Raw genomic sequence first — 27758 nt, 5'->3', positions numbered from 1 at the left:
AAAGAAAAGGAAAGTCAAGAGTCTGGGACTGAGAGAAGGGAATTTGAATATAAGGACTATGGCAGGAAAAGGTCGAGAGTTGGTCGATATGATGCAGAGAAGGAAAGTGGATATAGGGGGTCAAAGGTCATCATCACACACAGGGCGTCCTAAGGCTAGAAGCTTAAGTGCAGGCTTTAAGTTGTACTATCATGGTACTAACAGGAATAGAAATGGAGTAGGAGTTATCTTGAAGGTAGAGTTTATTAGGAATGTTCTGGAGGTGAAAAGAAGGTTAGGTAGACTTGGGAGTCTGAAATATGAGTTTGAGGAGAAAGAGAAGTTCTGGAATGAGCTAGATGAAGTGATGCAGAATATCCCCAGAGATGAGAGAGGTAATTGGTGTAGACTTCAATGGGCAGGCAATAGAGGGGATGAAAAAGTGATGGGCAGATTTGGTATCCAGGATAGGAACGCAGAGGGACAGAAGGTGGTAGATATTGCAAAAAGGATGGCTGTAGTGAACACTTTTTTCCAGAAAAAAACAGGAACATAGGGTAACTTATAAGTGCAGAGGTAGGAGCGCGCAGGTAGACTACATCTTGTATTGACGAGATCAGCGACTGCAAAGTAGTTGTAGGTGAGAGTGTAGCCAAACAGCATAGGATGTTGGTTTTTAGGATGACTCTGGTGACAAGGAAGATCAAGAGGACAAAGGCAGTGCAAGGACAAAGTGGTGGAAGTTGAAAAAGGAAAAGTGTTGGTTTTCAGGGAGGAGTTCAAAAAGGCTCTGAGTTGTCAGGGAGAGCTTCCAGATGATTGAACAACTACAGCTAGTGTTATCAGGGAGACAGGTAGGAGAGTACTTGGTGTGTCATCTGGAAGGAAAGTAGATAAGGAGACTTGGTGGTGGAATGAGGACGTACTGGAGAACATACAGAGAAAGCAGTTAGCAAAGAAGAAGTGGGATACTGAGAGGACTGAAGAGACCAGACAGGAGTACAGAGAGATACAATGTGAGGTAAAGATAGAGGTAGCAAAGGCAAAACAAAGGGCATACGATGACTTGTATGCTCGGTTGGACAGTAAGGAGGGAGAGAATGATCTATACAGTTTGGCAAAACAGAGGTAAAGATGGGCAGAATGTACAACAGGTCTGGTTGATTAAGGAGAGGGAAAGAGGGGGAAATATATTGACAGATGCTAGAAGAGTGATGGGAAGACGGAAAGAATACTTTGAAGAGCTGATGATTGTGGAAAATGAAAGAGAGACAAGAGTAGAAGATGAGGGCTAGAAGATATTGTTGATCACAAAGTAGCAGAGATAAGTAAAAGTGAAGTGAGGAAGGCATTGAAGACGATGAAGAGTGGAAAGGCAGTTGGTCCTGATGATATACCTGTGGAGTTGTGGAAGTGTCTAGGAGAGGCAGCGGTAGAGTTTCTGACCGGTTATTCTTCAGGATTTTAGAGAGTGAGAAGATGTCTGTAGAATGAAGACAAAGTGTGATGCTGCCCATTTTTAAGAATCAGGGGAATGTGCAGAATTGTGGGAACCATAGAGGGATTAAGTTGATAAGCCATACAATGAAGTTATGGGAAAGAGTAGTGGAAACTAGACTGAGAGCAGAAGTCAGCACTCGTGAACAGCAGTATGGCTTCATGCCTCGAAAGACTACTACAGATGCGGTATTTGTTTTTGTAGATTTAGAAAAAGCATGTGACAGGGTGCCAAGAGAGAAAATCTGGAGTGGCAGAGAAGTATGTTAGACTGGTGCAAAACATGTATGCTAGCTGTGAGGGTCCTTCTACTGTCTTTACACCCATGTTTGCTCAGGTTCTGTATGTAAACAGGTGCATAAATTTCAAACGTCATCAGATGTCACTTCCACTTACTGCTTTAAGCTGCCATCGGTGTTGTGCAATACATCCACGAGAGGGCAGTGCAGAGCTCAGAGTTTACTTCGGACTTCCAAGTTCAGTTTCTGACGATAACAAAGATGGCATTTGTGGAGGTGCTGATGAAGAATTCATTCCCATTCTGGCATTAGATGTGGCTTGAGAATTCACCTCCCTGGCTCTTCAGACATGTTGTTTTCTTCTTCTCTGCTCCCGTCACCAGGTTGCACTCGAGCGTATTTGTCAGTACTGCCCCCTAGGACTTCCAGTGGTACTGCATCTGCTAGCTTTAGGCTAACATAGAGGATGACACAGGAAGCAAAGGCGGGAGATGGACAGGCCTTGACCTCGAGCATCAATGAGCCTTGTCCTCGTACATTTTCGCCTACGAGTGGCAGCAAAAGCCATTACGCTGAAGATCTGTCATTTTATTCTTGCGACTTGAAGAAAAATTGTATCTTGGAAAAAAGTGGCCTCCGGGCTCAGAGTTTGCATTAAAATAACACTTGTTGATACCAACCAGCTATTATTAGATCTCTGTTCACGAAGGGCGTCGGATATTCAAACGTCCAGGTTTTTCTTTCTCCTCCGTCGGACAGAAGGTGAACCCCGTCCCCGTCGGAGGACCCGACTTTATGTCCGTGTGTTTATTCAGCAGACGCGCCCTCCATCCTTGGAAAAAGCTGAGCCGCCGTCAGCTGGGAGAAATTTAAAAAGCCTGAAAGAATGAAAACAACACCAGCTTTTTCTTTTTTTAAATCCCATAAAGTTCTGAGGTCTCATTGTCAACGCACACAATGCGAGAGGTACTTTTAGAAACGTAATTAAAGAGGGAGAGAATGCAGTCCTGGGGCAACACTTAGAGAGCGCTTTCACACCTCGAGGTTTCAGAGAAAGGAGTCCAGGAAAGAACCTGGGAGAACTTCATCCTTCTGCAGATCTTCTAATATCTTTGATGAGAAATACGTTGGCGTATTTAATCTAAGATTCTCTCAAGGAAGCACTACTTCTGCATAATATTTGAACGTGGAGGCACGGAGAAATGGAAGCTGGAGAAGCAACAGGTCTGCGAGGTGGAGATGCGATCTTCTCCTCACATGGATGGAGAAGCAGGTTCTCCAGGATGGAACGCAAACGACCTCTGATTCAAAACCGGGCCGATGACTTGGTCTGATCTTCTGAGGTCACTCTGGAGGACGGTCTCAGGAGAACATCCGTGGCGGAGGGAGGCGGGTTTATCTCCAAGAAGAGAAAGCCTCGACCAATCAAACGCTCCTTTTGACCACGGTCTCCTGTGGCTTTGCGGTGTATGGACTCCTCATGAGGCCAATGAGAAGATCTTACGTAACCTCGCGTCTTGTGGCTTTCGCACCCCATTTGCTCGACGGCCCGGCCGCCGGTTCCAACACCTCGCTAAGTGCTCACAGATGGAGAAATGCCTTCAGACTAGACATCCGCAGAACTGCTGCCTCTACCAATCAGTGAAGGCTTTGCTGGAGGGGATGGGTTCACATGGGAAGACTATTCCCTGCATTAATGCTGAAGGTTAATTGAAAAAGTACACAGGATGTCTTTGAGCCCCTCGCTGTGGATCCTCCATCCCACCCGTCTTTCCTCCCTCGTTCTCTGTTAACAAGGTTACCGGGAAAAGAAAACCTGCTCCCAATTAGACTTTGAGGAGGTAAAACTCCGCCTGACGAGAAAAAAAAAAGACGGTCTATATTATCTGTGCGCACAAGAAAAGAAGAGTTGTTTCATATCTGGAAGAAAAATGGTCTTGTGCAGACAGAAAGATCCCCTCCTGCAGAGTGTGTGAGGGGGGAGAAGGAGGAGAAAGAGAGAGAGAGAAAGAGAGAGAGAGGGAGGGAGGGAGAAGTTGTCGGGAGTTCGGCGCCAGCGCAGAGAGGCACGGAGCGGGGCGGAGCAGGAGCATCAGGGCCGCTTCACCGGGACACAACCAGGAGGAACTTCACTTGGTGGAAGAGAGAGGAAAAAGAGGGAAAGAGAAAGAAAGTCCGCGGTCTGTTTCCCGGAGGAGAGAGAAGCGGGTCCCGGCCCGGCCGTAGGATGCCTGGCTCACCTGGCCGCCTGCCGGACTCTCCGCCTGCCGCCCCGCCGCCGCTGCTGCTGTGACCGAGGAGCCTCCGGCGCCCCGAACCCGACCGAACGCAGCCGAGCGGAGCCGAACGGAGCCGAGTGGAACCGAACCAAGCCGAGAGTAGCCGAGTCGAACCGAGTCGAGCCGGCAGCTGTAATCCGCCACCTTCCGCCCTCACAGGAAAAAGTAAGAAGTTATTTTCCCTTCGCTCCCTCTCGCTCCTTCCATCTCTCCCTCTTCTCTCTCTTTCTCTCTCCTTCCTCCGTCCGTTTCCGTCCCCCGGTGCGGTGACCTACCTGCCACGTAGACGTCGGCCCCGGATCGATGCTGCGCTGGCGGCTGCGGTCGCGCCGATACCCCGGCGGGCGTGTGCGCGTCCGTGCACGTGGAATGAGGGACTTGTTGCACCACAGCTTTTTTTTATTTTTTTTTATTGTTGTTGAAGCGCGCACACACACACACACAACACACACACACACACACACACACACACGAACCTGCCATCTGTGTTGATTTTACGCTCCATCCAGAGGTGGAAGTCCTCCAAACGCAAAGCAGCCACTTCTCCATCAAATCCAGATTAATCCAGACTGGGATTATTCAGACGTTCCTCGGGCCTCCTTACTTTCAACCTGGAGTGTGTGTGTATGTGTGTGTGCGTGTGTGTGTGTTTCAACAACACACATACACATAAGAGCTCTTGTGCATTTACATCAAAGAAGTGACATTTAGCTCACAATGATTGTGGGTGGTGATGAATGTGTGTGTGTGTGCTTGCACGCGCATGTGTGTGTGGATGCGTGTGTGTGTGTGTGTGTGTGTGTGTGTGTGAATTTACCATGGGACAAGTGTGAGGTCCAAAGCTGCTCTGAAGGAAAGAGAAGGAGGAAATGATCCGAGCGGAGGTCTTTGAAAATTATCTGTAGTGTCGCCAAGACAATCCGTGTGTGTGTGTGTGTGTGTGTGTGTGTGTGTGTGTGTGTGTGTGTGTGGTTCTTATCTCCTGCAACATCTTTTCCACATCTGTCCAGCTGCTTATGTCGCCTCAAGCATGGTTTCCAAATCAGCCACAGCTGAAAAGTTCTGATGTTTTCACATCCCCAGAGTTCTAGAGCAGATTAAATCCATAACGCCTGACTCCCCGGCTGTGTGTTTGTGTGTGTTTGTTTGTGTGTGTGTGTGTGTGTGTGTGTGTGTGTGTGTGTCCTCCCAACTTGGTTGAAGGTTCTAATATGTGGGTGTAGAAAACAGGGGTGTGATGGTATCAGATTCATCTCGGCTGCTTCACTTCCTGGTCGGGGGGGTCATGTGACCTCTTACTGACTTTGGCGGATGAGGAGCTCCATCTTCATCGTGTCTCCATCTCGATCCGAAGGTGATGTGGATTATGGATGGAGGGTTGACGCCGCTCCGGGGGAACGTTCTGCCTTGAAGGACGAGGAACACGTTGCTTCTCACAGATACTGGCATAGATTAAACCTCTCCCACCTCCAGCGCCCCTCGACCTTTAACCCCCCTGGGAAACAACTGTGTTTGTTTTTTCACCCATGAAGTTCTCTCAGTTCAGCATCTGTCTCGCGATTCCCTTTCTTTCAGCAAAGATGGGAAACCTAAGCCTGGTTGAAGTGGTATCCAGTTGTACGATCCATCACGGCCACCTACGATCGGAGTTACCCGTACCCTTCCTTTGGGTCGGAGAACCAGAAAACCTCTGGCTTTCTAAGGGTCCAATTCTACACTGCTCAAAAACATAAAGGGAACACTTAAAAAACACATCCTAGATCTAAATGAATGAAATATTCTTATGAAATACTTTGCTTTTTACACAGTTGAATGTGCTGACAACAAAATCACACCAAAATGATCAATGGAAATCAATTGTATCAACCCATGGAGGTCTGGATTAGGAATCACACTCAAAATGAAAGTGTAAAAACAAACTCCAGGCTGATCCAACTTTGATGTAATGTCCTTAAAACAAGTCAAAATGAATCTGTGTTGCTTCCTGAGTGGACACTATGATTTCACACAAGTGTGATTGACTTGGAGTTACATTGTGTTGTTCAAGTGTTCCCTTTATTTTTTTGAGCAGTATATTTTCTGTGCCATAAGACCAACCAGGTGAACTTAAAGCCTGCAGGACCTACTTGATATCTGTTATGAAAGAAAGAACTAGCAAGGCTATGTTAGCGATGCTAATGTTTGTGACAGCGGTGTGACAAAGATCATCTCTCATCCCCACCGGTCGTTGTTTTTAGGATTTTAAAGAGGAAAAGTGAGGACGTTTGATGAGAGGTTTGATGCTAATTTAAAACCAAATGGCTGGAGATGCTGGAGCTGGTGATGGAGGTGTGAGAACATGAGATGTTGATCTATAGAACAGACCTCTGTGTTTATGCTGGTTCTGCCATCAGCTGTCCTTCAGCACACCATGAAAACAAACAGATCAACAGCACACCTGGAGGAGAAGCTGGAGACTCCAGCAGAGATGGACGTAAATCTTCTTAATTAGTCGTCTCTGCCACAGCGAAGGCTCCTCCTCCTCCTTCTTCTCCTTCTCGGCTCTTTTGATGTTACCCAATTAGTCGTGATCTGAGCCCAGAGGGCATGTGTGTGTGTGTGTGTGTGTGTGTCATCGGTGTGTTTATTTGTGTGTCCATACCGGAGAGGGCGGACGTAGTGTGACCCCAGCAGACAGCAGCACCGGGGGGTGTCCGACGCCATCATTATTTACCCTTCAGAAGGCGGATTAAGGGCAGGAGTCCTCGCAGTGCTCTTGGAGGTGCAGAAGGAGCCGATCATCTGGAATAAAGTGGCATTCGAACATCCTGCAGCCCAGGGTTTTTGAGCACCAGTCACGGTCCCCCCAAGCCAACATGTTTCCGTGCAGAGCATACATAGCACAAAGGTTTGCTAGCAACCCTATCTCCGAAGAAGTCAGAGTCCTTATGAAGGATCAACTCCAACTTCCTGGAGTTTCAAATCACTGGAAATGATTTGTTATTTGTTTACCCTGAGGGTCAGTTTGCTTTTTTTGCAAACTCAGATTCCGGTCATTTGATTTTTATATCTCCAAATCCCAAACCAGTTGTCTGGTGGCCCTTCCTATGTAATAATAAATAATAATAATACATGGGATTTTTATAGCGCTTTTCACGACACTCAAAGACGCTTCACAAGTAAAAAACAGAAGGAACAGAACATACACAGAATTATTGGGAAGAAGTCCATAATTGCAGAGTGTGGCGATGAGCGCCAGTCCAGGGACAAGCTGGAGGAGCTTCGCCGGTGTGCAGCTGAGTGTCGTGCTGCTGTGAGGAGGCAAGTGCTGGAGCTGGATGTCGGAGATGGATTTTTGGTGGAGGGAGAGATGGTGGAGCAGGAGGAGCAAGAAGATTTCGGCCGATGGAAATGCCGTCTTGCTAGGCACCATCGGGATCCGAAGTTTCTAGAGGCTGGCCGGCTAGCTAGCCAGCTAGCCAGCCTGCTCAGGTTGCCGTCAGGATCCGGAGTTTCGAGAGGCTAGCCGGCTAGCTAGCCAGCCAGCCTGCCTGCTCAGGTCGCCGTCGCAATCTGGAGTTTTGAGAAGCCAGCTAGCTAGCCAGCCTGCTCAGGTCGGCGAGCTTCACCTGGTAGTTTGGTAGCTTGCTGGAGATTGTCCAGATGAGCCTTTGTCTTTGGTTTGGTTGATTGGTTGGAGAGCGGGAAGCGGCAGCCAAACGCGCCAGCGTCCTCCAGGCCGCCATCTTGTCTTGCAAATGTAGAGCAGGTAGATCTTTTAGATGAACCACGGTAACCCAACATTCCCCAAGCCTTTTACGGGGCAGCAACATTTGACGGATCCCACCTCGATGTGAGCAGCCTTCTGCCTCAACTGGTCGGGGGAAAGAGAGACACGAGAGAACCCAAGGACTGAGGAGAAGACATGAAGAACTCATGGTGGGGCTTTTAAAGCAGGGTTCTAAGGCCTCGAAATGCAGAAACGTCAGCCGTGATCCTTTCTATCAGCAAACCCATCTGCATGGCAAAAAACCGAGTGGGGCTGGCGGATGATTTACTTCTTGGCCGAGTTTTCATTAGTCCTCAGACTCGTATGTGTTCACGTCTTCCTCGCACCTTCACCACGGCTACGGGCCAAATATGAAGCGCCTGGCAGGGAGCTCAGTGGGGTTTCCACAGCAACCAGAGGAGCTGCTTTGGATATAGCATCCTTTAAAAAGTGAAATTTACCTTGGTCTGACCTGACTCCTGAGGATGTCTTCTTAGAAGCACTTGAAATTGGTGCTTGGAGTTCTAAGGTCCTGAGAGGTCGTCCCCCCTTGAAGGCAGCTGCTTAATGTCTCCCCAAGGAGCCCTGACACCCGTCAAACTAGAAGGTCCTTGAACCATCTGTGTGGTGGTCAATGGGACCTCAGAGACCCCCCACTGTCTGAGGTCCTACATTCCAACCATTCTTCTCATAGGGGTCCAGTGTGCCTCCACGTCCAGGTAACGGAGGTCTCCTGCGGCCACGGCAGCTTTTGGAGGTTACACACAATAAACACAGAGGTCATCATCTGATCTTCACCGTCCTGGACTTCATCTTCTGTCTCTCCTCACCTTTGTTGTCTCAGAGCCGGAGTCTCCTGGAGGTCAGGCTGGTTTATTGATGGACGTTTCAAAAGAAAAGCCCTCGTAGCTCCTGCAGGTCATGTCTGGAAGGTGTCACTCACGTTATGTTCTCCTGCTTTTCCTGCACCAAGATGAAAAATGGTGGCCTGGTGACGTCTCCATCCATTAACGGACTATCTATCCATCTTTGCTCTCGAAGAAGATGAAGAACATGGCTACCAAGGTGTGCTGCCCTCACACAAGGACTCAGGTCAGGAGAGTCCAACATCTAGTAACTTCTCCTCTGGTTATCAGTCATTTGTTGGTAACCACACCATCAGGCATCTGGTGGGCAGATGTTTCCTCCTGCCTCGAAGCTTCTCCAAACCTCTCCGCTCCATCTGTGGACCTTAGTGGTATTTAAAAAGTCTCATCTCTCAGACATAGAAGAAAACAGGTTTTGTGATGGGAGTGTATCTAATTCTATCTATCTATCTATCTATCTATCTATCTATCTATCTATCTATCTATCTATCTATCTATCTATCTATCTATCTATCTATCTATCTATCTATCTATCTATCTATCTATCTATCTATCTATCTATCTATCCAGCAAGCTAGCAAGTTAGCAAGCTAGCAGAATATCTATCTATCTATCTATCTATCTATCTATCTATCTATCTATCTATCTATCTATCTATCTATCTATCTATCTATCTATCTATCTATCTATCTATCTATCAATATCTCTGTCTCTCCATCTGTCGGTAATTAATCTTGTGTTCCATTGAAATACATTTGAAATCAAAACCTGATGTGACAAATGTTCTCCATGTTCTCCTGCCTGGGTTCTCTCTAGGTTCTCCAGCTTCCCCTCACACTCCCAAAACAGTCTGCAGCATCATGCAAGCTGGTCTGGAGGTGTGAATGACAGGGTGAATGGTTGTGTTAGCCTCCATCCCAACCAGGATAAGTGGTGTTGACAATGAGTCAATGAATGAACGAATGTTCCCCTTTCACTTTATAATCAGAAGATATGGCTTGAACAGCTGACCTTGTCAGACAGAAGGATAATTGGACGTTGTCTGGGTGTGTGTTACCTCCTGCCTCCCCTGCTTCCTCCCTCTGGCTGCTCTGTGGCCGACCTTCAAGGTAGAGGGCGGCCCAATTCCCTGCCTGTTGTGAGCACTTGAAACCGAGAGGCTTTTTCGCACTTTCGCTTCCTCGTGTCAGTTGTGCGCAGACCCAACAAGTCAACATCTGTCTGGGCCGCCGTGCACCAGCGGGAGGTCCAGGCTGCTGAGGATGTGAGGACATTGACTTGATAATCAGAGGTGATCTGGTCTGGTTGTGGTTGTTTCCAGAGCGTTGAAGAAGAAGTGGCCAGTGAGTAAAAAGACACGTGGCCCTGCAGCGCCCAGACTTCTCCACGGCATGCAGGTCTACATCCCATAAAAAAATTTAAAAAAAAATCCAGGGATTTCCATAAACTTCCCACCTGATCACCAACATGTGTTACTTCCTCTTAATCACATGTGCTGGATGTCAGACGACTGGTTGAGGGATGTCCATGGACACATTTCCACCGAGGTCCATATACTGTATAACAGATGAGCAGAGCTGCACATCCACTGAAGGTTGTTTTTTTTTTTCAGAGCGTGACCAGACAAAGCTTTTACTTCCAATGGGTGTGTGTGTGCGTGTATGTGTGTGTGAGTGTTTTACAAATAGCATCAGGGACTACTAATCTAAAGTTGAATAGAGTTCCATTAAATTAACCAGTCGATGTCTTTATCATTCTTTGCTGCAGACACTGCAGTTTTCTCCCAAATATGTCACATATTTTGGTGGAATTATTGGAAAATGATAAAATAATTAATTTTAAAAAGAAAATGAAAACTACGCACTGGTATGGTTAACTGGTGTTGAGCCATATGCGGGAAATTGGGTTTGGATCCAAGATGTAGCCTAAGGAGCACATCAGCTGGTGAACACTACCAAAACAGAACATGTCCTTGTTGTCCTCACCTTGGTTAAGAATTGTTTAGTGTGAAACTCTAGCTGGTCACGAGAAAGAGCTAAATAACAGAAATAATTGAACTAGTCTGCATTTATCCCAGAATGTCAAGGATAAATTCATATGAACATTTGTATTGAGACCATAAGGTCAGGCGAGCATTTAAAAACTGAGTCTTCTGCAGTCACATGACGCCACCTGTGATTGGTTAACCCTCGGTGCTGAGTGTCAGCAGGCTTTCTCCACACCGTGACGCCCTGTGGGAGTGGGTAACAGGGTGACTCTAGACTCTTAATGTGAAGGCGTTGATTCCACAGTGTTGGATAGCAAAATGGTAACAGCCGACTGGAAATCTTCCATAAATGATTAAATGGTCGTTTATCACGGACCTCATGAACTTCTATCCAGGGTCCATTAGATGGTGACCTGAGCGCAGATGAAGTCAGGAGAGGCAGATTTGCATTTGAGAGGCCAATTTTTACTTCCCGAATCCAAGTTGTGCTTTTGTGTACATACTGCGAAATTCCATGTTTCTCGGTTCCCCTTTGATACTAATAATGCAATGGTGGTTACCACACCTCCAGCTTGACTTAAACACCACCCATTTTTATTATCTTTTTAATAAATCTTCTCCATGTTTGGATGGTTTAGTTTAAGGATACTTAGCAGGATCCATGTCTTCTTGTATGTGTCCAGTTGCCATGACAAGAAGATTTCAACGAATTCACCATGACCAGGATTACTGAGAACCTCCACAGACATAAGTACGTGTCCTTTGCACCTCCAAGTGCAAGATGTGGTATAAAGATGTGGTTTACGAGCTCAGTTTAGGATCCATTATTGCAGAACTGAAAATGGGAAGAACCCTTATCAGTTCCTCGCAACAAGAAACTGAGTTTAGTGATATTCGGAGGAACCGTCTGGTTTTCTTACCTAATACACCTCATCTGGGTCTAATATCAGTGATTTGGTTTGCACCTTTGTCTAATAGCATGGAGGTCTTTCTGTATGGAGTCTCCAAGCTGTCTGTGTGGGGTCCAAAATCATCCAGGAGGTTCAGTGAAGACTCTGCATTGTCCGGATCTGTTAATGGGAGGGTGAATAGTTGTATATCTATATGTGACCCCGCGGTTAACACCCCCACCTCCCGCCTGGATAGGCAACCCTGTTTCCCTGAGTGATACTGAATGGATGAAGGATTCCCTAATAAGACAACTTTTCGCTTCCGATTTTCAGTCAGAAAGATGAGGAAATACTCATAGCGACCCCCGTGGAACCACCTGTTTTTTGGGTCGATATCTTAATCTGGAAGAAGAACCAGATGCAGTCCCACAACTCAAGCACCTGAGGTGACGAGACCTGGAGGAGCTTTTATCAGGTCTTGAGTGCCGGCGCCACCCCAACTTCCTCTCCAGATTTACATCAGTATTAGTCACTCCTTCATATGACTGATGGCGTTTCTTCCCTCACAACTTCTCTTGGACGTGAGATCTGAAGCAAAGGGATGATTCACACATGTCTCATTCAGGGTGGAAATCGAGCCACTTCTGAAAGTCCCGGAGATTCTGGGACAAACTGAGAGGCGGCTTTCGAGCCGAACCCTGCGATCTCGGCCCCACTGATGCAATCCCCAGTTGCACCGGGGTGACGGAGGCTGATGTAATCTGCCTCCAAAAAGTATGATTTCATTAGTAGATGACTGAACACACCCAGAGCTTAACTAGTAGAGACCCGACCCAGATGGTGGAGGCTGTTTATCTTCACCCGGTTGGTGTCAGAGGGATGGACACAATGAACTCCTTCGAATGGAAAATTGCGAGTGAAGGCTCGCCATGATGCAAAGTACTGGATGTTCCTCCCGTCTTGGGACAAGGTGGAGGGAAGCTGCAGTTTTCTCCCCTTCTGAACCCTTACGTATCCTTTCGTCAGTCATTAACCATTACCAGATTCAGCCCCGCTCACCTGAACTCACCACAGAGGTGGCTTCCTGTCAGATGACGTCCTGAAATGACATCTCCTTTAGGTAAGGACCAATCACAACAACCGTTAGTGTATGGACCTTTGTGTACCTTTGTGGGCTCTGCAACTCAGTGCTGGCTCGTCCAGGATGGGCAGACAAAGGGAGACAAAGCCTTCCAGAAGATAAGACTGGATGGATATTTTACCAAGCGCTTCCATTGCAATTGTCAACGTTGCTTCCCCGAGCTTGCAAACTTTTTTTTTATGTGCTATTTTTAATATTGGCTGTTGTGGCTCATCTCAAAACTAGAAGCCGTTGCAGGCACCCATGTATCTCAAGGCTTTCCAGACAATAAGCAGGACTGAATCCCCGTCTAACCCCACCTGGACACTGAAGGTGGCATACAAGTCTAACTCCTCCCTCATGCAGAGTCCCTCCCTGATCAACCCACCGTCCCCAACCACACCCATCAATATCATCCGCACTGTCACAATATTGGCTTCTTTCCGTTGTAACTCAGAGTGGTTTCAAAAGAAACTCCAGACTGAGAAAAAAAAAAAATTCCTGGAATGTAAAACAGTCCTGGAATGTCCTAGAATGGGGGCAATACCTTTGAAGAATCCATTCTGAACATATTGAGGTCAGATTTCATTTCTATAAGTTTTATTTCTACAGCTCCAAATCCAAATCCAATCCCAGGTGTGTGATGACCCTTCCCATGTAGAGCAGGTCTGCCCGACACTCTTAGACATGATCTACACAAACCCAACCAGAAGCAAGCACCTGGAGACAGCGGCGAGGAAACACTTTACCTCAGATCAGGGGTGGGCAAACTACGGCCCGCGGGCCACATCTGGTCCGTTGGTCTTTTTAATCCGGCCCGCCAAAGATTGGTACAGAATTCATACTTGATGTGAATGATTGATTGATGGGATCATGAATATGGGAGCTCAAACAGGAGATTATTTCATTTTTGGAGCTACTTGAGAATTTTCCTGAGCTGAATGACACAGATTGTCTTTGTGATTTAGCCTTTACTGTGGACATACTGACACACATGAATGAGCTGGATGTGACGCTACAAGGGAAAAACTGGTTTGTGCATGAAATGCGACCAAACGTCAGAGCCTTCGAAACCAAGCTGGTTTTATTTTCAATGCAAATATCAGACAATCTTCAGACAACTCTGATATGTGCTGTTAGCAAATGCGTTTTTTTTTGTTTTTTTTTTTAATATGTATCATATCTTGTGGTGACCCGGCCTGTCTGTCAAATTTTAAAAATCCTTGCGGCCCCTGCGCCAAAAAGTTTGCCCATCCCTGCCTTGGATAGATCCCAGGGAAATGTGGGCGGCCTACTGCCTCGACCAGTAGGTCTGAAAGAGAAAGAGAAGAAAACAGGATTGTGATAGAAGGGGTATGAGGGTTCAGAGGGACTAATGATCTCATACTACCCGTAGTGTTAACAGTTATATGTTAATAGCCGAAAGGATACAACAATAACTTCAATATCCATGTAAAAAATTGCGATGGAGGACACCTGGCGAGACGCATCAGGAGATCAGAAGATGTAAGGTTCCTGTCATGCACTGATAATGAGTGCAGATAGGATAGGAGAAGTGCATTTTAGATATATCTCATGAGTGTAAACCTATGGCAGTATCACTAGGTTAGCATAGTTAGCGTACCGAATTTTTCGCACTATAAGGCACACTTAAAATCCTTACATTTTCTCTAAAAAACAGCCATGCGCCTTATAATCCAGTGCACCTTATGTATGAATTCTTGGTGTGTGCTGATTGATCTCCAACCAATTTTATGTGGTACACTGTGCTTAAAAATCTGTCAAAAGGTTTCAGTGCAACTTTGATAAGCGACGAAGCCGCTCAGCTTGATTGATTATCGATCATTATCCTTATATGACACAGGGACATTGTATTAAGTTTGTTCTTGATTGAATATGCAGACAGACAACATTACATAACTAATTATGTAGTGCTGGAATAAAATGTTGTTCTAACGTCATGCTAACTTCAGGTGTCCACTATCACCGGCAAAAATAAACCAGAGAACAGTATGTAGTACACATACCGGTACGTATTGGCTTCAATATAATATTATTGTGTGTATGAGGACCCCCAAAAATGGCACCCGCTTACGAAGCAGGAATTCAAACTCAAGGCTATCGGTCACGCAGTAGATCATGAGAATAGGGCAGCCATGAAAGAATTCAACATTAAGGAATCGATGGTGCGGAAGCGAGCAGATGAACTGCGCCAAGAAGACCAAACAGAGTTTCCGAGGGAACAAAGCGAGAAGATTGAGATAATTAAAGTTCAACTAAACTGACTGTTTTGCTTCGCTTTACGTACCATATGTTTTATCATGCGCCTTATAATGCAGCGCGCCTTATGTATGAAAATAGACCAATTCATTGACATTTCGCCTTACAATGTGGTCAGAAAAATACAGTATCGAACCCCAGACGGTCCCACATCAAGGTCTGCGGTCTCGGTACGAAACCTGGCTGCTGTAGGTCTGGGTGAAACTGCACGTGCCTCTTCATTTGTTGGTTCCTCCAGTCTACTCGAGTGGAATCTAACATGCTAATGGGGTTTAGCCAAGCCATCGTGTGATCAGCTAGCAAAACAAACCCCGTCTGAGCAAAGCCAAACCAGAGCAAATCGTCTGCCGCCTTTTCCATCCGGCAGTCCGACCCGTGAGGCTTACGGGCCGGTAGCGCTGCTTCTGCTAGTCCGGGACGGGAGCGCCAGGCCAGGGTATCATCTCCTGACCATCTCATCATGCCTGCGCTCACTCATGGTGACTCAATGGCAACCTCTCAATCCTTTCCCTTGTACTGAACCCTGCTGGGGCGCCGCAACAGTTTGAGAGTATGTGTGAGTGTGTGTGAGTGTGTGTGTGTGTGTGCGCTCGCGTGGTTAGCGTGTACTCATGCATGAGCGTAAAGTGAAAGTTAGAGAATGAAAGCCTGTGTGTGTGTGTGTGTGTGTGTGTGTGAATTCAGGGTTGTAGAAGTCCTGCTCTGGGGTGGGGGGAGGTGAACAATGGGCATATTGTGCCGGGAGCTGGCAAGGGCGACCGGGGGGTTGGAGGAGGTGGAGGAGGGAAAATGTTGGGAGGATAAGAGGAGACAGGAGAGAGGTGAGCTTTGGGAAAGGCGGGTGGAAGAAGGATGGGATGGTGGTTGGGCGAGAGGGTCGGAGAAGATGACCCGCAGCTGAAGTTTAGATTTGTAATGGAGAACAAGCGAAGGGGACCCAGGAACATGGAAGGAGGACATTACATTACATTGCATTTGGCAGACGCTTTTATCCAAAGCGACTTACAATAGAGGACATAGGGACTGCAAATACACTTGCAAATACACGGTGCACAGGAAATATACAGAACAATAAGCTGGGGTTAGTGAGGTTTTTTTTTTTGTTTTTTTTTTGACAAAGACATACACAAACGTACACTCACACTGCATAGACTAACTTGCTGCCTAACCTGATCTGGGGCATCAGCGCAGTAAAAAGTCCTGAAAGAGAAAAGTTTTTACCTGTTTCTTGAAGTTTGAAAGAGATGATGCTAGTCTTGTTGCTTCCGGAAGTTTGTTCCACCACTGAGGTAGTAGAACTGAGAACAGTTTTGCCTGAGATCGCTTAGAGCGAGCAAAAGGTACTGCTAGTAGGTTTGTATTAGAGGAACGCAGCTCTCTGCCAGGAACATAAGGTCATATCATTTGGTTCAGATATGCTGGACCAGTTCCTGAGGTGGTTTTGAATGCCAGGGTCAGGGCCTTGTACTTGATCCTGGCAGCTACTGGTAGCCAGTGCAACTGGACGAACAGAGGTGTAACATGAGCCCTTTTGGGTTGAGTGAATACCAACCGTGCTGCAGCTTTCTGTACCATCTGCAGTGGTTTTATTGCACAAGCAGGTAGTCCAGCTAGGAGGGGACTGCAGCAGTCCAGGCGGGAGATGACCGTGGCCTGAACCGATAGCTGTGCCGACTGTTGGGTCAGGTAACATGATGGAGGACATGATGGAGAAGCTGGCAGAAGCTGAGGCGAGGTGAGCATGGAGGAGGGAGAGGGAGAAGGTAAGCATGAGGAACTTTTGGAAAGGGTTGGAGGGGGTAGCAGAGGAAAGAATGTACGGCGGCTCAGGGAGTCGTTTTTCTTCCCGGTTCCACTTGTCACTTTTAATCTCCACTTAGCAGGAACATTATCAAGCAGGTATTTGCGGGTTGCGAACCCTCCGACGTTAGAAGCCCATGCCGTCCTGTAGGTTAACCCCATTCTGGAGATAGCTTGAAGACAAACAGTGCGCTCCAACAGGGGCCGACCATACATCAACCCGCCCACCCCCTCCTCGAGGTCTGGACTTTCATATCCTGGACATTCCAGCGGCCCGACCGATGTAAATCATGTAATGAATCATGAAAGCGTAATGTATGTGACATCAGGGCTTTTTAAAGACATATTTAAGGCCCCTTGAGAAGCTTCAGAAAGAGCCGTTGGCTCAAAGTGTGAGAAAAGATGGTGATTGTGAAATGACTCCTGCAGCTGTGGTGCGAGGATGAGGTCCAAGTCCTGTGTAACTCGTGGTCACTGAAGGTGAACAAGAGAGGAACAGCTAGCAGAAAGTTCTGGTTTGCTTAAAGCTGAACTCCATCCAGTTAACAAACCTAATCCTTCTGTATGGAGACTTCATGTTCTCCCCATCTCTAGTTGGGATCCCACCAGGTTCTCCTGCCTGGAGGTTCAATGAGAACCTCTAGGGGTGAATGAGAGGGTGAATGGTTTGATGTCTTTATATGTAGCCTTGTGACTGACAGGTGACCCGTTCGTGTCCAACCGCCCCCTGTTGAGGATGGACATTGACAAGAGGAGGCTCCCTGTGGTGTCTGAACTCCTGCTATCTTATCTCGCCGTCCAATCCTCCTGCCTCTCACTCCCTTTGATCCGAGGGATCAGGCCATGTTCTCACAGGGTCACGCCATCTTTGGTTTTTATCCAGAAGGAGCCCAGTGACAGGAACTGTCTCCGGTGTCTGATGATGTCCAAACCCTGTTCCAACGTGAGCTCCTCACCCTGGGAGGAGGAACACCTGCGGACACTGGCAAACACACTGCCAGCAACAGTAGCGCATCGGCATCGTCATGGTAACCTCAACTCCGGCTGACCCCAAGCTGTAGATTGTCCATGACGTTGCTGTTGGAACAAGTTGAATTTGGGTTTTTCTTAATGTTTGACAGGCAAGCAAAGCTGACGCTATGACAACATAAGAACATATAACTCCAAACCCCCAAAAAGGTCCACTAAAAACTATAGAAATAAGTTTAAGCCGTAGCAACAGAAGCAGTATCTTAAATGAGCCATGTGAATGGCTTGTGTCTCACGAGGAGATAATCTTTAAACTTCCCTTTAGATGCCCGCAGCTTGTATCTCCATTTTAGGCAGGGCAGATCAGAAAATCCTACATCGCTGGACAGAAACTGATGTTTCTGTAATAAAGTCACACCTTAAATAAGTGGAAGCTGGCAGTTGCCAGTGGGAGTATTCGACATGCTCACAACGTGCATGACTACAAGCAAGTACTTTTTACAAGTCCAGATCTCCCACTGAGCAGGAGGGACTTTTCCTACGTCATAAAAAAAAAACATCCATTGTGCTTGAGGTTGCCATTAAAAAGTGGGAACATTTTTATTTTTCCCAATGTAACTGTAGATGTGGGTGGCCGCCCGTGGCCAATTCTTCTTGTGTAAAGCTCAGCAGCATCTTATAATTGGGTTGAAGTTAACCTGGTACTGATTAGCTGCTGTACCAGAGGTAATGTCTCAGGCAACAACAGAAAAGGAAACTACCACTGTTTCCTTCAGTGACATTATGGAACTGGAGTCCAGTTTCTGCTTTCACTTGGATCCTGCTCAGAACACCCACTCTGGAACTCACAGCCACTTGCTCTGAGTCTGAGGAAAGATTTCACCTCTGCTTTTTGGAGTCGCTGTTGGAGTTCTCCACCATCCGGATCCTCCAAATCTGAAATCAGTCTCAAATCAGCAAATCCCATCTCATCTGGTGTACGCAGACGACCAAATCGTTCTCGATTCCAGAATTCCAAAGCAGCCAAAGCGGGTGACTCGCTGCCACCAGGCAGAAGAAGCGCATCTGTTCGATCTTCAAAAGTACATCTTCATCTGCAGTTCACCAGCAGCAGCAACCATCTTCGCCCAGATCGGGATCAACCAACAGGGAGACGTCTTTTGTTTGAATAAAGTAGCTTCTGTTTTTTGGTCTCTTTATACATCCTGCTGATCCCCAAAGAGCAGGAGAAGGCAAATATACATTCAGAGAGATACATTAGAGGTGACAGCTCAGGGACCGGGGATGTTCTCGTCCGTTATTGTTTGCATCTGTCTCTGGTTAGAGGCCGAGAGTCTGCGGACGGCAGAGGAATGTTTCTGAGTGGCTTCGATCTGTGTAACTTCGTTCTGTAATGTGGTTTGTAGCCTTAGCGCTGCCGAGTGAACACGTGCAGAATCACGGTCAGAAACATCTGAGCGTCACTGTGAGCGGTGAAGACCATCACCTCACAGATGGACAGTTCCTGCTTCAGCTACAACTGGGTTTTGTGTCTTCATCTTCTCCACGTGCACTCATAGCTTCTGTCCAGGTTGTCAACCTTTCTCAAACTGTCCAAAAAGAGTCACTAAAGGTACCCTAAGGTACCCTAAGGTACCCTAACCCTCTCCATCAGTGGCTCAGGAGCCTGTGTGTGGAGATACACTGAACAGATGATAAATGAATGAAAGTGATTTCCATTCATGTTTTCAGTCTATTTTACCCCAAAAACCTTTAAATGCTGTAATAAAATGCAGTTTGGATACAAAACCCCTCATTAATCCACCCCAGGGACAAAATGAGGAATTGGATATTGTTGGCGGACACGGGTCTGAAAAAGGCTGATACCCACAGGGACAAAAACAATTGTGGAACGGCCTTAAAGTGTCCAAACATATGCTTTAAGACATTTCAGAATAATGTTGTTACAAAACTGCTTTCAGAGTGAAAAGTGTAAGAAGTGTCTAGCTGGAATGTGACTCTTGGAAGTAGCCTCCTCCAGGGGAACCTTCTATTTGTGCATTCTCACGGCGAGTGAGGGACTGGCTTGACACAAGCGTCTGAGACTTGCACCTTAAGCTTCACACTCAGAAACAAACCAGTGAACAAGAAGAGGAAGACGGACAACATGGAGGTGGAAGCTGCCACAACGTTCCTGGAACAATTATCATGGAGTATCAGATGGTTGGAGTGTTTTTATCTGCTCCCTGCACTGCTTCGCCGTATGAAGAACCCCATTAGCCATTAGCTACCTCCGCATGCATTCTGGCCAAAATGTAGATGTTCCTATGAGATGTTCCTCTGGCCAGCGACCAGAATAGGTTTTAAAAATGACACTATACAATTGACAGTATGGAGTGTTTTTATCTTCTCCCAGCACTGCTTTGCTGTTAGCCGTTTGCTAACTCTGCACTTATTCTGGACAAAATGTAGATGTTCCTCCTCGTGGCCTGGTGAGGCTGGAAGAGCTTGGAGCTCCTTGTCGCTCCATTTCTTGCTGCTTTTGTCTATTTTGTCCCAAGGAAACATCTGACCAGGATAGGTTTTAAAGATGGTGCTCCACAAGAAGTATCTTGTCGCGTGGCTTATGGGTTCCACCAAGCACCTATGAGTTCCTATGGAACCTTAAGATGATCCTGTCTCAGAGTCAGAGCTAAGATGGTTCTGGGAGCTGAGGTTGGTGGTCCTTGGTTCCTCTGGTTTCTGAATGCACCCAGAAACTGCCTGGTTCCTGAGAAGGTCCTCGGACCTACAAGTTCTTACAGTTAGAAAGGGTCTGTAGATGGTTCTGTCAGCCTGAGAATCATGCAGAGTGTCTCTGAGGGGTCCCATCCTGGAAGAGGCTGCTTCTACTATGTACCCTCACTGAGTCTGAGTTCTTCTCCTGTGGGTGAAACCTCAACCGGCAGCTCCTATTCAGTAGTATCTCTGAGAGGGTTTGTTTTTTCGCTGCTCATTTGCAAACACTTTACTGTGTCGGAATGATTCTGCGAGCTAATTGGCTCTTCAGATCTGCCATATGTTCTGAGGGGTGCTGATGCAGCCTCTCGCCTTAATGACCTCACCCGCATGGATTCCAGGGTGGTCCTTTCATAGCTTTCTAGACACACACACACACTCTCTCACACTTGCACAAAACACACTTTATTCTTTTTCACAACACACACACACACACACACACATAGCCAGACGTTATCACACATTGCTAACAAGCATGAAGAGAGTGTGTCGACATGCACTCGGACACAGTGAGCATTTTGTTCTATGTCTTTAACACCCGGGTTCAACGCTTTCTATTCACACACACACACACACACACACTCTCACACACTTACACACACCAGCTTTCTGCTCTCATTCATACACACTCAAATGCTTCAGCAGCTCCACAGCAAATCTCCCACAGTGAACCCACATAGAAATCCGAAATCCCCTCTTTCTACATCTTTCTTCTTCTTTTGCTCAGTCGTTCCCTTGTCAAGGACACACACACACACACACACACATACACACACACTTGGGCGTACCCCACACACACATGCACGATGGCAGGATGTCTCTCAGCAGGTTCCAGAAGTCTGATGAAAGTGTCGGGAATGTGCATCAAGACGCCACTGAAACTTCCTCGACTTTCGAGAACTGACTACGATCCTCAGGCATCCACACACACACACACACACACACACACACACACGCACACACATGTTAAATGACTATAAACTGCAGATGACAGGCTGACGAGATGGGCTTTCATCCACTACAGGCTCCCTGATGACGGAGCTGCAGGGCATTAAAGCTGCCGCCGTCCATCAGCTGCCGCTCCCATGGTTAGCCTCGGCCCGGCTAACAGATAACGCTAATGACATAAAGCCTCCAAATTACACGCGGGTCGGATAATGTTCTGTCCGAGGCACTTAAATGCATCACAGGCGCCGTGGGAAAAGAACAAACATATCACGCTATGGTCAATTATCGTGGATTTAGCCGATGATGAGGGTTGTGGCGTTTGGAGCAACAGAACCGGAAGGTTCTTGTGCATCTCAAACATGAAAATCATCTCTGAAATGATCAGTTTCAGGTTTTTAACAACACTGTCAAAGTTCGTTTCCCTAACATTCCATCTAAACATCTCAATCGTGGACCTCAATTAGATTGATATCTTTCTTTGTGCTTTGTTTGTGTTTCTTCTTCTTCTTTGTTTATTTATGGGGCTAAAACAATGATATACACATATTAAAGTCAGATTTTATTTATATAAAATCAAAAGAAAACGCAGAAACTTTGGACAGATCCCAGCTCAATGTGGACGGCCTTCTGTCTGAATCAAGGAAGCAGGAGTGTGATAAAGATGGGGGGCCTATGAAGGCTGGGAGGTACAAATGATCTATTATTGCTAATACCCTTAGCAATAACAGTTACATGCTAGTAGCTGAGATTATACAATAAAAGCTTTAATGTCCAACAAAATAACAAGATTGGACGCCTGGCAAGACACTGCAGGATATCAAGCCCCGCCCCCAGAGAACCTGTCCAATAAGAGCGCCTTGGTGTCTGTAGAAGATCTGATGCTGCTATCATGCATCAATGAAAGGACATGATTGTAAACACGAGAGAAGACAGATGCATCATGCATGAGATATCCTTTAGCAGATCACGCCTATGGCAGCATCACTAGGTGCTACATATTTAACATATTGAACCACAGGTGGCCCAATCAGAGATGAAGATTTTGAGGTTCTCTTTGGGAGTGACAAGCAAGGATAGAATCAGGATCAAGTCCATAAGAGGGACAGCACATGTAAGATGTTTTGGAGAGGAGTCCGGAGAAGCCAGACTGAGATAGTTGGGTCATGAGGGGGTCACAGAGGGGGAATATTGAATATATTGGTAGACGGATGCTGGAATTGGGGCTGCCAGGCAGGAGGTCTAGAGGAAGAGAACAGAGCCGAAGAGAAGATTTACGGATGTAGTGAGAGAGGATATGAAGTTAGTTGGTGTGCAAGAGGAGGATACAGAGAAGGTTGATTCGCTGTGGCGACCGGTGAAGGGAAAAGCTGAAAGGAAAAGAAGCAGAAGAACCCCAGGTGGTCCAATGTCAAGGTCTGTTGCCTCTGGTACCATAGATGGCTGCTGTAGGTCCAGGTGAAACTGTACATGCCTCTCCAAGGTGTTGGTTCTCCAGTGGAGTTTGGTGTGCTAGTAGCTAGGGGCTAGCCTCATGCTAACTGTAAGCTTTCTCACAAAGCAAGGTTATAAGCCTGTTCTTAAACAAAGAGAGGGCATACAAGTATTTGCCCCTGGTCTACTTCAGTATCGCATACTACTGTAAAGTAAATACACATTTTTTATCAGAGGACCAAAATCGAATGGCGTCATTTGAGGACTTGTTGGAATAACACAATCTCGTTCTTCAATCTCTGTCTCCACCTTTACGTAATAAAAACGAGGTGAAGTCTCCAGTGTGCGAGTATCTTATGTAGACAAAATTTAAGCTCATTGCACCATTTGTTCTAAGATAACCCCGTCTTAAAAATGTTGAGAGATGAGGACGACAAGCAGGCACTGTGGGTGAAGCTAATAGCTCAGCTAATCGACAGCCGCGACGCAACTTCAACCAAACAAATCACATTTCACGTCCAACCCAAACAAACATGTCTGCAGGCGAAGCTCCTTATCGGCCGTCCTCAGGAAATTAGAGAAGCAAATAGAGCCCCGGAGAACATTCATTTCATTGATTATTACTTCCTGTCCCTGCTCGCTGGTGCACCGCCAGACATAATACACATGTTTCTGCTGGGAATGTTAGCTTAGCACGTGCCAGTGTTGGCTAGCCGGTGTATTTTACTTCTGAACAGAGGAGCACTGATTCTACCATAGAATAATATTTTGGAGAACTTGGATGTCAGCAGCACGCCAGTACAGCACTCTGTTCTCTTGCCCTAAAGTGAGAAGATTCCAGGTTTGGACCCAGATATCAACTGGAGTCTGACGGTTCTCCCTGGTCCTGGAGAACTCTCTCCAGGTTCTCCTGCCTCGCGTTCTCTCCATGATCTACAGCTTCCCCTGACTTGCTTCTCTTTGTGTTCTCCTTCCTAGGTTCCTTACACGCTCTCTTGAATGGGTTCTATAAATGTTCTCCTGCCGGGGTCTTCTCCAGGTTCTCCTACCTGGGTTCCCTCCATGTTCTCCTGCCCGGGGTCTATGGGGGTATGCCTGGAGGATGATGAGTTTTGACCACAATTTTTTTGGGTGGTACATCCCACATGTGGCAACATACTTCATCTTTGGTGGTGCTACCTCAGCATGGCTGCTGGCAATGACCAGGTGCTGTGCCTCCATGTCATGCCTCCATGTTTCCTTTTAAGGGTTCGCTGAAGTGACCTAAAGAGCTTGACCACCCGATCTTTGTTTTTGGGCACACTCTGCCGTTTTTAACTTTGAATAACGTCATCTCGATTGATCTTTGGAAAGAACGTGCCATCGTTTGATGGAGTGGGTCATGGTATGAGTCTCTGGTGGTTTGCTAGGCCTATCGAACCTCTGCTGCATTTCTCTCACATGCGTGAAGCTTCTCCCATCGGTTAACTGTCGGCTTATGTGCATTGCCTTCCCCTACCGCTACCCAAAACAGATCTAGACATTGCTCAAAAGGATCTGTTTACATGCTGTCTGAACTTGTGTGCCCTTAAACCGTCTCTATCAAGAGAATCTGAAAGCGTAATTGGGCTTCTGGGTCAATTTCTGAAATTTGTTTCACAAGTTGACGGAGATGGAACTGGTGCAGAACTTTATAAAGAGACATCGGTAAGACACATGAGGAATCAACCCCTAGGGTACTCAATCTGAAATCCTTCAGCCTAGCTACGTACATATCTATAATGCCAGAACATGTTCTGAGATGGTTTGAAAATCAATTGCTTTTTATGCTATAGAGTTCCAAAAACTCTGGTCTGAGTCATGAACAATTGCTTTGTGATCGAGAACTTCATCGGCCCTGATGACCTTGTCTTTCACATTTTGGTGGTAAACTTTAGAGCGCAAACCTTTGTAGAGCTCATTCGACATCACATGTGCTACTCTGGATGATGGCCGTGGCGCAAAGCTGTTTCCACACTCAATGGACTTCGCAGGAGACATACAATCTTTGTATCAGCTGAGTGTCTTCTTCTTCTTATTTATGGAGCTGGTTAAAGTAACAACTGACTGATGCATTAGCGCCACTACATGGTCGGGAGTTGTTATTGCGTCCCGCAGCCCTCGCAGTTTTTTTTTGCGGCCCACTAGGTGGCCACTCGAGGCCCAAGTTTGGGCCGCGGCCCTATGGTTAAGAATCACTGGTCTAGAGCACGGGGGGCAAACTACGGCCCGCGGGCCACATCCGGCCCGTTGGTCTTTTTAACCCGGCCCGCCAAAGATTGGTACAGAATTCATACTTGATGTGAATGATTGAACGATTGGATCAATGAATGTGGGAGCTCGAACAGGAGATTATTTCATTTTCGGAGCTACTTGAGAACATGAATGAGCCGGACGTGAAGCTACAAGGGAAAAAAACGGTTTGTGCATGAAATGCAAGATAACGTCAGAGCCTTTAGGGGAAATGTCAGAGTCTGATATCTACTGTTAACAAATGCTTTTTTTTTTAATATTTATCGTATCTTGTGGTGACCCGGCCCGTTAAATTTTAAGCCAATGTGGCCCCAGAGCCAAAAAGTTTCCCCACCCCTGGTCTAGGCGTTTGTTTCAGAATGCTCTACATTATTTAAGAGGATGCGGTTATTGGGTAAAGCAAGATGAGGCAAGATGTAAAGTTCAAATAAACTTAAGAGGAGTTGTTGCGTTATTGGGTAGCTGTTCACTGCAAATAATGCGTAGCGGGCTCGGGGCTTGTGTATCGCCTGTTGCGACGAACCCGTAACTTGACATTTTCTTTCAAATTCACCTTTCTTTTCTCAGCAGTCTGTGACGCTTTTGCGATCTCATTATTTGCTCGTTTCCTCCGGCAAAAGCTCTTCAGCAACTTTTGTTTCTGGCTCAATATTTTCAAAGGCTAACTTATGATAGCTTATGAAATGGTGCGACAGTTAAGTGCGGCAGTAAGGCAAAGGTGGAAACAGTCATTTTTCAAAATGAGATTGGGAAACTATCATTTTTACCAAGAAAGATTTTATTTGTGGACTGGTACCGGTTCAGGGACCGGGGATTGGAGACACCTGGTGTAAAGGACAGGGTTGTTGTGATTTTGGAAGCATCCATTTTCTGCCCTGTGAATGGTCAATGGCAATTAAATTATTGCCATTATTTATGGCATTATTTATGGCAAATTATGGCCACGATCGGTCTCACTCCTCGAGATGTATTGAGAAATGCAACGCCTTCCTCCTTGGCGCCTTGGATTTCCATGAGTGGATCTTTAAGCTTTGACCTGAGGTTATCTTTAGCCCGACTCCTCGGAAAGTAGACCCCTGTCCAAGTCACCCGATCACATGGTCCAGCTCTTGGGTTGGTGTGAGATGAATTTCACCAGATACATCAAGGATGCCTGGTCATTTTCTGGCTTATCATCAAACTGGTACCCGTGGTAACAAGGTGTCGTCTTGCTAAATATTCAAGGTCTTGAGTGGAGGAGTGTATTGGCAAACAAATGGCCGAACATGTATGCTTGGAATTGCATTTATTCTTTTACATAAATATGCTTTGTTTCATACTAGACTGTGTTAAAAAAGCACAAAGAATTTTTCCTTTAGAAATCGCAATTTTTAATACATATTTAACCCAGGGCCCCCCTCAGTGTTTTACTACCGCGATACATGCTGGTTTAATGACCCATACAGGTTGCACTGTGGTAACTAGTTTTCCATTAGTGTTCACTCTGGCTTGATACGGTACGGAATATATGCTAATAATGCTACATTGTGCTGCCATTTCCAGTCCAAGGGAAACAAAAGGCAACTTACCACGGCTGTGTTCACACCGCTTCACCGAACGCATCGATGCATTTAGCCGAGCTAAGCTACCGACAGAGCTCCCGCTGGACACTAACGCCAAATAGCGTGCCTACAGTTTTCTTTCAAAAGCATACAAAAGTTCCTTGAGAAACAAATGTAGTCCACGAGACAATGAATGTTCTCCTCCGGGGATGTCAACAGAAAGACCACCACCGGCATGATCACGGAGGAAGCTAATGGCAAGTCACCCGGTCAGTCAGCAAAGCGACCTGTAGGTTTACAGTGTAAAACCAATGAAAAAAGCTCCTTAAAAGAGCTGCTCTTTCTCTGTTAGCATCGCAACACAGTTGCTGTGGACACATCAGCGACTTTTGCAAACTCTTGCCTCTTCGAGTCTTTATTCACCTTCATTTTGAAGCTAATTTTGACTTCCGTCCTCAGCGTTATCCTCCTCTCGTCACTCTCAAAACGGGAAGGGCCGCACATGACAGATGACTAGCGACAGCTTTTCAATGTAAACAACAACGGTGGCCTATGAGTGAAGTTTTTTTACAATTTTTTACAAACTTAGATATGTTGTTTTTATGTAGCTGCTACGAATATTGAACCAATAGAACGATAACGTCTCGGTAACCAGGATCTCTTTAACTCTCAAATGGGTCAAATTGACCCTTAACATAATATGAGGGTTAAGTTTGTCTCTATCAATTAGTTTCGTGAAATTTGGGGGAAATGAATGAGTTCTTTAATCGTTTTTATGGCACAACGTAGACGCGAGATCTTCATGCTGCTGTGGGATTGTGCACGCCGTGGGATTTTTCCAATGGTTCCAATAAAAGCGGGGATACGGGCTTATTATAAAATTCAATCAGTGATTTAATATATTTACTGTCCTTTTCTGATTCACCGATTCTGTCTTTAATTACAGAATTCACCGTCGGAGCATCTTCAAGCACGTGTGCTTCCGCAATAGCAACTTCTGCCTCTCGCTTTAGCGTTAGTCTATTCTTGTCGCTTCAAGATGGTTCCCAGAAGCTCCAACAGCCTTTTCCATTCTTAGCTTAGCTTCTCGGCAAACGCATAACGCTCGCAATTTGGCAGCATCCACTTTATCTCTGGCATGTTCCGCACTTGCTGT

At 46.3% G+C, this 27758-nt stretch overlaps 1 protein-coding gene across 2 annotated transcripts in view; it reads left to right on the top strand.

Moving 5' to 3' along the window:
• Positions 1–3764: 3764 nt before the first annotated feature.
• lpar1 (lysophosphatidic acid receptor 1) overlaps positions 3765–27758 on the top strand; it is a 42889-nt gene continuing 18895 nt past the window's right edge. Inside the window, exon 1 of one of the 2 annotated variants that reach the window (XM_086170767.1) lies at positions 3765–4159. Coding sequence is in view for 1 of the 2 variants with exons in the window: in XM_086170766.1 (XP_086026892.1) it covers positions 12590–12605 (16 nt within the window). In the remaining variant the exon portion in view is untranslated. Of the gene's footprint in view, positions 4160–12544; positions 12606–27758 lie in introns of those variants that run through there. The other variant, XM_086170766.1, reaches the window with a different exon arrangement.

This window comes from Fistularia commersonii, chromosome 23 (assembly GCF_037954325.1).
Source record: "Fistularia commersonii isolate RoL2024-O1a breed Wild chromosome 23, RoL_Fcom_v1.0, whole genome shotgun sequence".
Taxonomy (NCBI): domain Eukaryota; kingdom Metazoa; phylum Chordata; class Actinopteri; order Syngnathiformes; family Fistulariidae; genus Fistularia; species Fistularia commersonii.
This window is presented reverse-complemented; position numbering and strand designations above follow the sequence as displayed.